This window comes from Oryctolagus cuniculus, chromosome 7 (genome assembly GCF_964237555.1).
Source record: "Oryctolagus cuniculus chromosome 7, mOryCun1.1, whole genome shotgun sequence".
Lineage (NCBI taxonomy): Eukaryota > Metazoa > Chordata > Mammalia > Lagomorpha > Leporidae > Oryctolagus > Oryctolagus cuniculus.
Window position 1 is genome coordinate 46400977 of NC_091438.1, and position 12423 is coordinate 46413399.

At 43.4% G+C, this 12423-nt stretch overlaps 1 protein-coding gene across 3 annotated transcripts in view; it reads right to left on the reverse strand.

Moving 5' to 3' along the window:
* Positions 1–12423, reverse strand: part of SNX27 (sorting nexin 27) — an 86445-nt gene that overhangs the window by 17622 nt on the left and 56400 nt on the right. For all 3 annotated transcript variants that reach the window (XM_008264446.4, XM_051857298.2, XM_008264447.4), the window contains 2 exons: positions 10087–10165; positions 8361–8524 (listed from right to left, as the gene is read on the reverse strand). In XM_008264446.4, the coding sequence (XP_008262668.1) occupies positions 8361–8524; positions 10087–10165 (243 nt within the window). The remainder of the gene's footprint in view (positions 1–8360; positions 8525–10086; positions 10166–12423) is intronic.

The window sequence follows — 12423 nt, forward strand, 5'->3', positions numbered from 1 at the left end:
CTGGGTCCCACATGGGTGTCAGGGACAAGTACTTGAGCCATCATCTGCTACCTTCCAGGGTGGGCATTACCAAGAAGTTGGAATTGGGAGCAGAGCCTAAAGGCAAACCCAGGCACCTCAACACGCGATGCAGGCATCCCAAACAATAGCTTAACTACAATGCCAAAAGCTGGCCTCAATTTCCCATCGTCTTTTTTTTTTTTTAGCAAACTTTTATTTAATAAATATAAATTTCCAAAGTACAACTTTTGGATTATAGCAGTTTTCCCCCTCATAACCACCCTCCCACTCTCAAACCATCTCATCTCTTACTCCCTCTCCCATCCCATTCTTCATTAAGATTCATTTTTTAATTATCTTTATATACAGAAGACCAACTTATTATATACTAAGTAAAGATTTCAACAGTTTGCACCCACACAGACACACAAAGTATAAAGTACTGTTTGAATACTAGTTTTACCATTAATTCGCATAGTACAACACAGTAAAGACAGAGATCCTACTTGGGGAGTAAGTACACATTGACTCCTGTTGTTAACAATCAATGCTTTTATTTATGATGTCAGTGATCACCCGAGGCTCTTGTCATGAGCTGTCAAGGCTATGGAAGCCTCTTGAGTTCACAAACTCTGACCTTATTTAGACAAGGCCATAATCAAAGTGGAAGTTCTCTCCTCCCCTCAGAGAAAGGTACCTTCTTCTTTGTCCCATCGTCTTTTAAGGGAAACTAGCTGGCTAACAGAATGTGTTCGGGATTGAAGTAAAGAGACAGTTCCACTTCCACCTCTGTCACCTCCCACGATGCACCTGAGTAAGTGACTGAAGCCTTCTCCCTACTCTGAAAAACAGGAAAAATTCTCATCTCGTAGATGGGCAACAAAAGGAGCTAATGTTAGGAGCTGTGTAAAGCACACACAGTCAGTGGTATCACTCAGCTGCTACATTCTTCCAAGAATCACATCAGGATATCTGTGTCCTGCCGGGGGCTGCCTGAGGAATAGTTCACAGGGCGGAAGCTCACTTCAGCACGGCAGTTGCGTTGGCAGTTGTGTTCACGGAGAACTGCTGTGCAACGTGCTGAAGAGGAAGGCCAACACCCAGCTACTTATCACCAGTACACTGAGCTGCTCCGGGCAACTTTAAACCAGCCGCGAACAGCCAGGGCAGAGGTACAGTGGGGGAGCTAAACAAACACGCTCTCTGCAGTTTCCCATGCAACTTGAAACTGTTAGGTAGCTTGGGAAAAGGGTTTTACAATTCTTTTTCTGATGACCAATAAAAATAGCATGTTTGTGTTTTGCTCACCCAGAACTGGGTCTGAGTCATAACATACTTGAATATTTGATGGACATTTTCCTAGGACAGAGGTGGGTTTCAGGGATTATCTAGTAACGCTTTTTTTTTTTAAGATTTATTTTTTCATTCATTCATTCATTCATTCCAAAAGCAGATTTACAGAGAGAGAGAGAGAGAGACCGACCTTCCATCCACTGGCTCACTCCCCAAAATGCCACAAAGGCTGGGGCAGTCAGGACAAACTTAGGTACCGAGAACTCCATCTGAGTCTCCCACATGGGTGCAGGGGCCCAGGCACTTGGCCATCCTCTGCAGCCTTCCCAGGTGCATTACCGGGGAGCTGGATCGCTGCAGAGCAGCTGGGACTACAGCTGGCGCTCATGAGGGATACTGGCATAGCAGGTGGTGGCTAAACCTCCTGCACCACACAACAGCCCCAGACTCCAGCAACTCTAAATGAATTCTTTTTCATGTGCAACAGTAACAATGTACTCTTTTCTTTTAAATGGAAAAAAATCTACTGGGGGTGGGGTGAGAGAGCTGGTGTTTCTACTGACTGGTTCACTCCCTGAATACTTGGAAAGGCTGGGGCCAGAGCTTGAGCCAGGAGCTGGGAATGTAATCCAGGTCTCCCATGTACCCACCTACTTCAGCCATCACCACTGCCTCCCAGGGCCTGCATTAACAGGACGCTGGGGCCAGCAGCCAGAGCCACAAATCAAATCTAGGTACTCGGATGAGGGATACAGGAATGTTACCTTCTAGGCCGAAGGCCCATTCCTGCTGTTTCATTTCTCATTAAGATTACATGGCTTGATAAAGTATCATTATGCTAGAAGTCTTTTTTCCTTAATTAACTTTTTTTATTAAAGCAGATGTGCTCATTTAAAAAACAAACAGTACTAAAAGGCTCCTAATGTGCAAACTGTTGATTTAACAACAACAACAACAAAAGGCTCCTAATAAAAAAAGTGTCTTGATCCCAGAGCTTTATTCCACAAAGGCTACTGCTTCAAAGCACTCCAGTTTTTAAAGATATTCCTTCCATAATTCTAAATGTCATGCTTATACTGATAAATCCTGACTTATCACTGTTGACTTGCTGTGTTAAAAAAATCCTGCTAAGCTTCCTTGTACCACTGACTTCCTCTTTCTCCCACAACCTATCAATACAAATATTAAACCAACACTCAGTAATTATTTTTTTTAAAAGACTTATTTATTTATTTGAGAGGCAAAGTTACAGAGAGAGGTCTTCCATCTGCTGGTTCAGTCCTCAAATGGCCACAATGGCTGGAGCTGGGTCGATCTGAAGCCAGGAGCCAGGAGCTTCCTCCAGGTCTCCCACATGGGTGCCGGGGCCCATGGATTTGGGCCATCTTCTACTGCTTTCCCAGGCCATCAGAGAAGTGGATCAGAAGTGGATTAGCCCTTACTTAATGTATACTAAGCTGATCTTCTGTATATTAAGATAATCGAAATGAATCTTGATGTGAATGGAAGGGGAGAGGGAGTGGGAAAGGGGTAGGTTGTGGGTGGGAGGGACGGTATGGGGGGGAAGCCATTGTAATCCATAAGTTGTACTTTGGAAATTTATATTCATTAAATAAAAGTTAAAAAAAAAAAAGAAAGAAGTGGATTAGCTGGGACTCGAACCAGTGCTCATATGGGATACTGAAGCCACAGGCAGAGACCCAACCTGCTATACCACAGTGCCAGATCCAAGTAATTATTATGATAAATACATAAACATTATTAACAACTAAGCCATGTACTGTATTAGGACTTCTTTCTTGTATAATTTTTGTTTTCTACTTCATGTTTTGGGGTTTTTTTTAAGGTTACTGGTACTTTATTTTTTAAAAAGTTTTATTTACTTATTTATTCAAGTGTTTGTTTCTTTTCATCTCCCTAAATACCGCCAAAAGGCAGGGCTGGGCCAAGGCTAAGGCAGAAGCCTAAGACTCCATCTGGTCTCTCATGTGGGTGGCAGAAGTTCAAGTACTTGAGCCATCTTCTGCTTCTCGGGGTGTGCATTCATAGGAAGCTGGGTTGGAAGCGGAGGAGCAGGACTGGAACTGGCACTCTGATATGGGACGCAGGTGTCCCAAGCCTGTGCCAAATGCCCATCTCCCATTACCAACTTTTCTCCACAATAGCCAAATACCAAAATTCCTCTCAACTCATTCATCTTCTAAAAACTGAATTGTCATCTACTGTGATATACTCCCCTGTTCTCTTTGTTCTTTCAAGTGCACGGCTTTTACAATTCTGTCAGTCATCTTAATGAGTTTTCAGGAAAGAACAGTTTAACTGTGTATACAGTCGGCCAGGCTGCACCAAATGTAAATCATATAAACTACCACAAGTTTCTACCTTACTCATTTTCTTAAGGTCAAGGCTCATTACCACCTAATAGCTATATTTCACCAGTCTAAGGTACACATTATTTCACATTTTAGCATCTCTGAACATGGGATGCATCTTACATTCAATAATACATCAGTTTAATTGGCAGGCTTTTTTTTCTTTCCCAGCAAGAGATAAAATATTGGGACATCTTATAGCTGATACATCTTAAAATCAATGATGATCCCATCCTCAAGATACAGGATACCAAAAAAATATAACTAAATTAAGAGAAAATTTAATATTATTCTCCAAAGACACAATCATTTACCTACTTAGTGAAAACTCACTTGAGCTTTGTACACTGTTGGTGGTGATGTGAAATAGTGTAGTCACTGTGGGAAACAGAATAGTGGTTCCTCAAAAAATTGAAAATAAAATCACCACATGACTCAGTAATCCCACTTATTGAAAAAAAGATCTCAAAGAGATTATCTGCACACTCAGTTCATGGAGCATTATTCACAATAACTAAGAGGTAGAAGCAGCCCCAGCGTCCACCCACAGACGGATGGATAAGCAAACTGTGCTGTATACACACAGTAATACTAGTCTCAAAAAGGAAGGAGACCTTGTGATACAACTACAACATGGATGAACCTTGAGGGCATTATACTAAATGAAATGAAAGTATACTAAATATACTTAATTATACAATCACAAAAAAGACAAATACTGCATGATTCCACCTACATTAAGTATCTAAAGTAGGGCCCGGTGTCATGGCATAGCGGGTAAAGCTGAAACCTGCAGTGCTGAATCCTGGCTGCTCCACTTCTGATCCAGCTCTCTGCTATGGCCTGAGGAAAGCAGTGAAAGATGGCCCAAGTCCTTGGGCCCCTGCACCCATGTGGGAGACCCGGAGGAGGCTCTTGGCTCCTGGCTTTGGATTGGCCCAGCTCTAGCTATTACAGCCAGTTGGGGAGTGAACCAGCGGATGGAAGACTTCTCTCTCTCTCTCTCTCTCTCTCTGCATCTGGCTCTCTGTGACTCTGCCTTTCAAGTAAATAAATCTTAAAAAAAAAAAAAAAAAAGCAAGCAAGCAGGCATACTATTAAAAAAATAACAATAGTATCTAGAGTAGTGAAATTCATAGAGGGAAAAAAAATGGTGGTTGTCAAGAGTGGAGAAGTGCGGGAAATGAGGAGCTGCTGTGTGACAGGCACAGAGTTTTGGTTTTGCCAGATGAAAAAGCTCCGGAGATCAGTGTATGACAGGGAGAACATGTTTTACACTACTGAATATACTTAACTGTACATTTAAAAATAGTCAGATGGTAAAAGAAAACTCATCAAATGTTGTGCTTTAGATAAATAGAGTTTACTGCATGTCAGTTATTCCCTCAACAAATCCGTTTAAAAAGTCATGTAAGGCAACAGGAAATATCCAAAGAGATGCTGCTATAAGAGACACAGCTTTTCTATATACCTAAATACTTCATTTTTTAAAAAAAGATTTATTTATTTACTTGAAAGGCAGAGTTATAGAGAGAGGGTGACACAGAGAGAGAGAGGTCTTCCATCTGCTGGTTCACTTCCCAAATGGCTGCAATGGCTGGCGCTGGGCCGGTCCGAAGCCAGGAGCCAAAAGCTTCTTCCAGGTCTCCCATGTGGATGCAGGGGCTCAAGTACTTGGGCCATTATCTACAGCTTTCCCAGGCTGGATTGGAAGTGGAGTGGCCAGGACTCAAATGTGTACCTATATGGGATGCCAGTGCCACAGGTGGCGGCTTCAGCAGCTAAGCCACAGTGCTGGTCTCAGTTCATCTTTTTAGTATAGCTTTTACAATTCAAAAAGCAACTTCACATGTTCTCCCTAATTTAAATTTTGATACTCATTAAAAAAAAAAATCCCAACAACTGTGAGACAGTATTATTCCCCTTTAGCAGATCAGAAAACAGATCCCAGCAAAGCTATGCTAAGGATTTATCCAATGCAGACCTTGTACTTGAACCAAACAGTCTGATTTCTAGTTAATGATTTTGTCAGTTCAACAATACAAAGAAAAAAAGTCTATTCATAATATTAACAAAAATATAAAGCATTTGGGAATTAATTTAAGGCACTGTATGTAAAACACGGAACTACAGAACTTTATTTGAGGAGTAGAGGGTGGGCACTGTGGTACAGCAGGTTCAGCCTCTGCTTGGGACACCGGACGTACCATGGGACTGCCAGTTCTAGTCCCAGACCCTCTACATCCAACCCAGCTTCCTGCTAATGTGCCTAGGAGGCAGCAAATGATAGCCTAGCAGTTTGGGTTCCTGTCACTCACATGGAAGACCCGAAAGGAGTTCCTGGCTCCTGGCTTTGGCCTGGTCCAGTCCTGGCTGTTGCAGCATTTGGTTAGTGAACCAGTGGATGGAAGACTTTTCTTTCCCTATCTCCCTTTCTCCATTGCTCTGCCTTTCAAATAAATAAACACATCTTTAAAAACCTGAAACAACTGCTTATTTAAAAAATGAACAGGGGCCAGTGATGGAAAAGGGTAGAGGGCAGACGGTAAAGCCACCACCTGTGATGCTGGCATCCCATATGGGAGCTGGTTCTAAAAGTGGCCACTCCACTTCCAATTCAGCTCCCTGCTGATGTGCCTGGGAAAGCAGTGGAAGATGGTTTCCTGTACCCATGTGGGAGACCCGGAAGACATCTCTCCCTCACTCTCCCTCTCCTTCTGTAACTGCCTTTCAAAGATTTTTAAAAGATTTTTTTTAATTTTAAAAAATGTTTTTAAAGATTTATTTATTTATTGGAAAGGTAGAATTACAGACAGATAGAGGGAGAGACAAAGGTCTTCCATCTGCTAGTTCACTCCCCAAATGGCTACAACGGCCAGAGCTCGGCCGATCCAAAGCCAGGAGCCAGAAGCCAGGAGCTGCTTCCAGGTCTCCCACACGGGTAGAGGAGCCCAAGCACTTGGGCCATCTTCCACTTCTTTCCCAGGCCATAGCAGAGAGCTGGATCGGATGAGGAGCAGCCGGGACTAGAACTGGATGCATATGGGATGTCAGTGCTGCACACTGAATCTCAGCTTGCTATACTACAGTGCCGGCCCCAAGACAGGTACTCATAAAACTGGGAACAGATGGCCCACAGGAGATGGTGATGGTGAATAGTAGTCCCAGAATGACAGCTGTGCACCAATACAGAGGGCCAGCAGCTCAGCCTGGGACAGCCCAGAAGATTCCATGGAAGGCTTTTTCAGAAAGTGGGGACTGATGAAATACCCAATGAGTCTGAATATCTTTAGAGGAGAGTTAGACAACTGGTGCAGTGAATGGAGCTAAATGAATTATAAGTACACAGGAAATTAAGGAAATGGAAAAGAAAAGCAACCATGAGCTGAGAGGTGGCCACCCAGCTTAGCAGTGAAGACGCTGGCTAGGATGCTCAGCCCCTCTATGAGTACCTGGCTTCAATTCCCAGCAGTGATGAGGCTCAACTAATTGAGTTCCTGCCTCCCATACAGGAGGCCTGGATTGAATTCCTGGCTTCTAACTTTGGTTCTGCCCAGCCCCACTGTAGGCATTTGAGGGAGGAACTAGCAGATGGGAACTCTGTCTCTTTCCCTTTGTCTCTCAAATAAATAAGTAGATAAATTTTAAAAAAAGTGAGGAAAAACAAAATGTAAAGCAAGTGAAAAATAACAATATAAATTAAATAGTGCTGCTGACTACAGATCTTATAAATATCTATAATTTGACTATATTAAGGGGATGGCAGATGTGCAGCAGTGTGGTTATGTGGCAGGAATGGGGGAGAACAAGGGGCTAGCACCTCATGTTCAGTAGTGGAAAATTGAGAGATACTGCTTGAATCTGAAAAATTACATAATCAAGGTATAACAGAGACACAAAAGTAAATATCAAACATAACAAACAACTACAGGAAACACAGCTAAAAGAGGTGAAAGTGATTACCTATGGGGGAGACCAGGGAAGGTGGGGCAGCTACTATTTTGCATAATAAACGATGAACCAGTTGATGCTTTAAACTCTATGTATAGACAACACCGATGAAAAAATTTCAAACAGGTACACAGTCATTTCCTATCACAAAAATTAGAATAAATTTTTTTAAACTTTATATCTTTACTATTTTTTTTTTTTTTTTGACAGGCAGAGTTGACAGTGAGTGAGAGAGAGACAGAGAGAAAGGTCTTCCTCTTGCCGTTGGTTCACCCTCCAATGGCCGCCGCGGCCAGGACGCTGCAGCCGGCGCACTGCGCTGATCTGAAGCCAGGAGCCAGGTGCTTCTCCTGGTCTCCCATGGGGTGCAGGGCCCAAGCACTTGGCCATCCTCCACTGCACTCCCTGGCCACAGCAGAGAGCTGGCCTGGAAGAGGGGCAACCGGGACAGAATCCGGCGCCCTGACAGGGACTAGAACCCGGTGTGCCGGCACCGCAAGGCGGAGGATCAGCCTAGTGAGCCGCGACGCCGGCTGTATATCTTTACTTTTAAAATGTATCTAACTTTTGTGAAATGGGAGAGAATATTTTATAAATTTATCTCAGACCCAGGAACAAAGTGAATTACCCAAGAATTCACCCTGGACTGGCAAATTACCAACTACACACAAACACACAAACAGGGGAAAAAAAAAAACAAAACTAAAACCAAAGCAGGCTGACAGGGAAGATCAGTTCACCCACCTGATGAAAGAAGTATGTAACAGCAAGGTCGTTGTCATTTAAGAGGATCTCTTCTTCTGTCGTGAAAAGCCACTTGCGAATGGTCAGGCAGGTGCCTGGCACAGCTGATGTATAGTTCTGGACGTAAAGCTTATGAGGAAACTCATTAGGTGCCAGCTTGCGTACTAAAGAAAAGACACAACAAAGAACGCTAGATGGAAAACAAGTGTAAGGAGTTTTCCTAGTAAAAACTCTGTGAGGCAGATCGAGTGATAGGTAGGTCACCATTACTGGAACAGCCGCTCCCGCACACCAAGGAGCCCTGCCTTGGGAGCACAACACAGCCATCTGACCAGCGAGATCTCTCCCTCCCGTCTGGCTGTGGCCAGGCAGGCCGCAAATGGACTGAAACCTACCACTTACACGGCAGATCCCTCAGCTAACAGGATGACTTGGCAAGCGCTTCCAACTCAAATTCAGTGAATTTGATCTGCTTATCTGGAAAGTTACAGCTGACGTCCACTCAAGGTCTGTAGAGCAAGCCCCTCCTCTTGCCCAGCTCTGGGGCGGTCAGCCTCTCCTGCAGCGAGGCTCAATGCACGGCTGCACTGCCAATAGGTGAGAGGCTCTCCCACCCCAACCCCAAAACCCCGAGGCGTTCATCAAGGTGGAAGTGTCCCGGGAGCAACATTACTTCCTTTTCCTGTAAGTGCACAAGCAGCACAAAACACTACCACTTTCTTTTTTTTTTTTTTTGGAGACACTACCACTTTTAATCTCTATGTTGCTTTTCTCTGGAAAGCCTGCTTTCCTCTCTTGATGTTTACTTGGCTTTGTATCAGGGCAAAAGACCAACTTACTAATCTCCCAAGTTTTAGAAAGTAAAACTAAAGCTTAGAGAAGGATAAGATTAGAACCCAAGTGTCCTGGTTCCCCAGCAATCCTTTGTAGCATAATTTACATCTGCGTAAGTAAGCTGTTCAGAGTTGGGAAGAACAAGGAGATGACTGCTTTGTGGGGGATTCAAAGTTGTTCTACCTCCAGCTGGGGTGGCAAGGCAACCCAAATCTATCGAGCTCTCCCCATTTCTGGGATGAGGAAGGTTTGGTCAACCAATATTATCTGTGGCATTTCTGATCTTAGCTGATTGTGTGTGTGTGTGTGTGAAGGAGACCCATAAACCTTAGGAAATCTATGTCAGTAGCAGCAAACCCTCAGGCCCCCTTCGTCTTTGCGAACTCTATGCAACCAATATGATTACCATCCCTAGCTTTTATAAAACACAAGAGAAACTTCCTGTTAACATGCAATAAAATTTCCTAGAAATATGAACTCTATTCACATGGAATCTTAAATATATTTATTGAAACAAGCTTTTAAGCAAAAATCTCTTAACTTCTGGAAACAAAAAGCCACTCAAATAAAAATCTTTACAAAAAGCAAAAGGGACACTAAAACCACTTGTAACTAAAATAGTAAGTCCTATCTTTTTAAGGCTATTTTTTGGGAATATGTGAATTCTGGACCTCGCATGAAGATATATGGTTCAGTGCTGGGCATCACCTCTATGTACTCACACACGAGGAGAAACGGACCACAGTGATCAGACCCCCTATGACCTGGGCTCAGTGAGATCTGCCTGGCCTACCTGCTGGAAGCAGTCCAAACGAGTGGGACATCCCCTCCAGACAGTTATCAGTACAAAATACCCCCCAAAGAATATTTCATATTAACCACTGACACTTACCAAAGGAATGATTGATCACTTCAAATAAGGCAAAGTAATTCACTGTGGTGCTGTCCATGCCAACCTTTGCTGCAATAGCCTAAAGTGTAAACAGGAAAACAAACTCAGACGATGCTGTGGAAAAGGCAGGTGTGTGCAGGTGGAGGGGGAAGTGAACGGTTCTCCCGTCCCGGCTTCATAAAAACCGAGCCTGCTGGATGAGTACACGCAGGCATGCGCAAGTATGAAAGACAAGGGGAAGAGCCACACTTACGAGCTCCTTCCTACTAAGCTGATAACTGTCTCCTTATAACACCTGCTTTCCTCTCGGAAATGCGGCTTCACATGTGACCACAGGTCTTTCTTAACATAAATTACAAGAAGTGTGCTTAACAGGACAGACCTTAAAAAGAACACATTTTTTAAATAACTACTTCACATACTTGGTCTACATTTAATATAGGTAATTAACACACAAGATCTGTATCTCTGATTCTTTTTCTTCCTTTTAAAGATTTTATTTATTTATTTATTTATTTGAGAGGTAGAGCTACAGACAGTGAGAGGGAGAGACAGAGAGAAAGGTCTTCCTTCCGTTGGTTCACTCCCCAAATGGCCGCAACGGCCAGAGCTATGCTGATCTGAAGCCAGAAGCCAGGTGCTTTTTCCTGGTCTCGCACATGGCTGCAGGGGCCCAAGGACTTGGGCCATCTTCTACTGCTTTCCCAGGCCACAGCAGAGAGCTGGATCGGAAGGGGAGCAGCCGGGACTAGAACTGGTGCCCATATGGGATGCCGGTGCTGCAGGTGGAGGATTAACCTATTGAGCCACGGCACCAGCCCCTATCTTTGATTCTTGAACTCAAAATGACATTTGTCAATTTTATTCAGGCTTCACAAATATTTTTATTTATTTTCCAATAATCTACATCCTAGGCTGGGGACATTAGATAGCTTCATTTCCTGAGAATTACCATAATCACAAAACCCATATGAAAATAGCAACAACAGAGGCATATTAAACAAGGAAAAGTTCCTTCTCCCTTGGAACTAAGGTCCTAACATGACAAATAAAAAAGAAATTAACAGACTCCATGGGGAAATTAATGAAAATTGAAATTACACACAAACAACAATAAAGCACAAACCAAAAAACGCAGTAGTAACAAAATTCTTTTTCAAGATTAATTTTGGTATTAGTTGAATCAGATATCAGCACTTCAGTAAACCTAATATCCTTTCTTCCCATATCTGCTCAAACTGTCAGGCCTAGGTTAATCCCTGCAATGATGTAGGCATTGAAAATTACCAGTGTTAGAAATTACCATTCCATACCATTCTAGATAGAAACTGGAATGATCCAAAAATTCAGAAAATGGCTTCCAGCTAGAAGTCTTAGTAACACAGAATGAGAATATATATATAGGTATGTATGTATGTGTGTGTGTGTGTATATATATATATATATATATACACCCTCAGGTTTTTTGGGGGAAAAAAAGCAAATAAAAGATCAGCAAGCAACCTGTAGGACAGCATTTTCCTTGCAGTTACTACAGTACATAATTACAGGAATGCTTGAGTCTTACACATATCCTGTGCCACAGAATACATCAGATGTATAAACGTATGGGTATGTGCTACAAAGGAGACGAAATCATTAATACCTAGGAACTTGGGGGCTGGCGCTGTGGCACAGAGGGTTAACACCCCGGCCTGCAGCACTGGCATCCCATATGGGCACTGCTTTGAGACCCGGCTGCTCCACTTCTGATCCAGCTCTCTGCTGTGGTCAGGAAAGGCAGTAGAAGATGGCCCAAGTCCTTAGACCCCTGCACCCATGTGGGAGACCCAGAAGAAGCTCCTAGCTCCTGGGTTCAGATTGGCACAGCTCTGGCTGTTGGGGCCATTTGGAGAGTGAACCAGCTGATGGAAGACCTCTCTCTCTCTCTGTCTCTCCTCTCTGTGTAACTCTTTCAAATAAATAAATAAATCTTTAAAAAAATACTTAGGAACGTGCTTGTCTCCCTGAAAATCCTAATCAAGTTAGGATTAAAGATAAATGAGGGGGCTGGAGCCGTGGCACAGTAGGGTAAGCCTCCACCTGCAGTGCTGGCATTCCATATGGGGACCAGTTCAAGTCTTAGCTGCTCCTCTTCCAATCTAGCCCTCTGCTATGGCCTGGGAAAGCAGTGGAAGATGGCTCAAGTGCTTAGGCCCCTGCATCATGAAGGAGACCTGGAAGAAGTTCCTGGCTCCTGGCTTCAGAATGGCCTGGTTCTGGCCATGCGGCCATTTGGAGAGTGAACCAGCAGGTAGAAGACCTTTGTCTTTGTCTCTCCCTGTCTCTGTCTGTAAC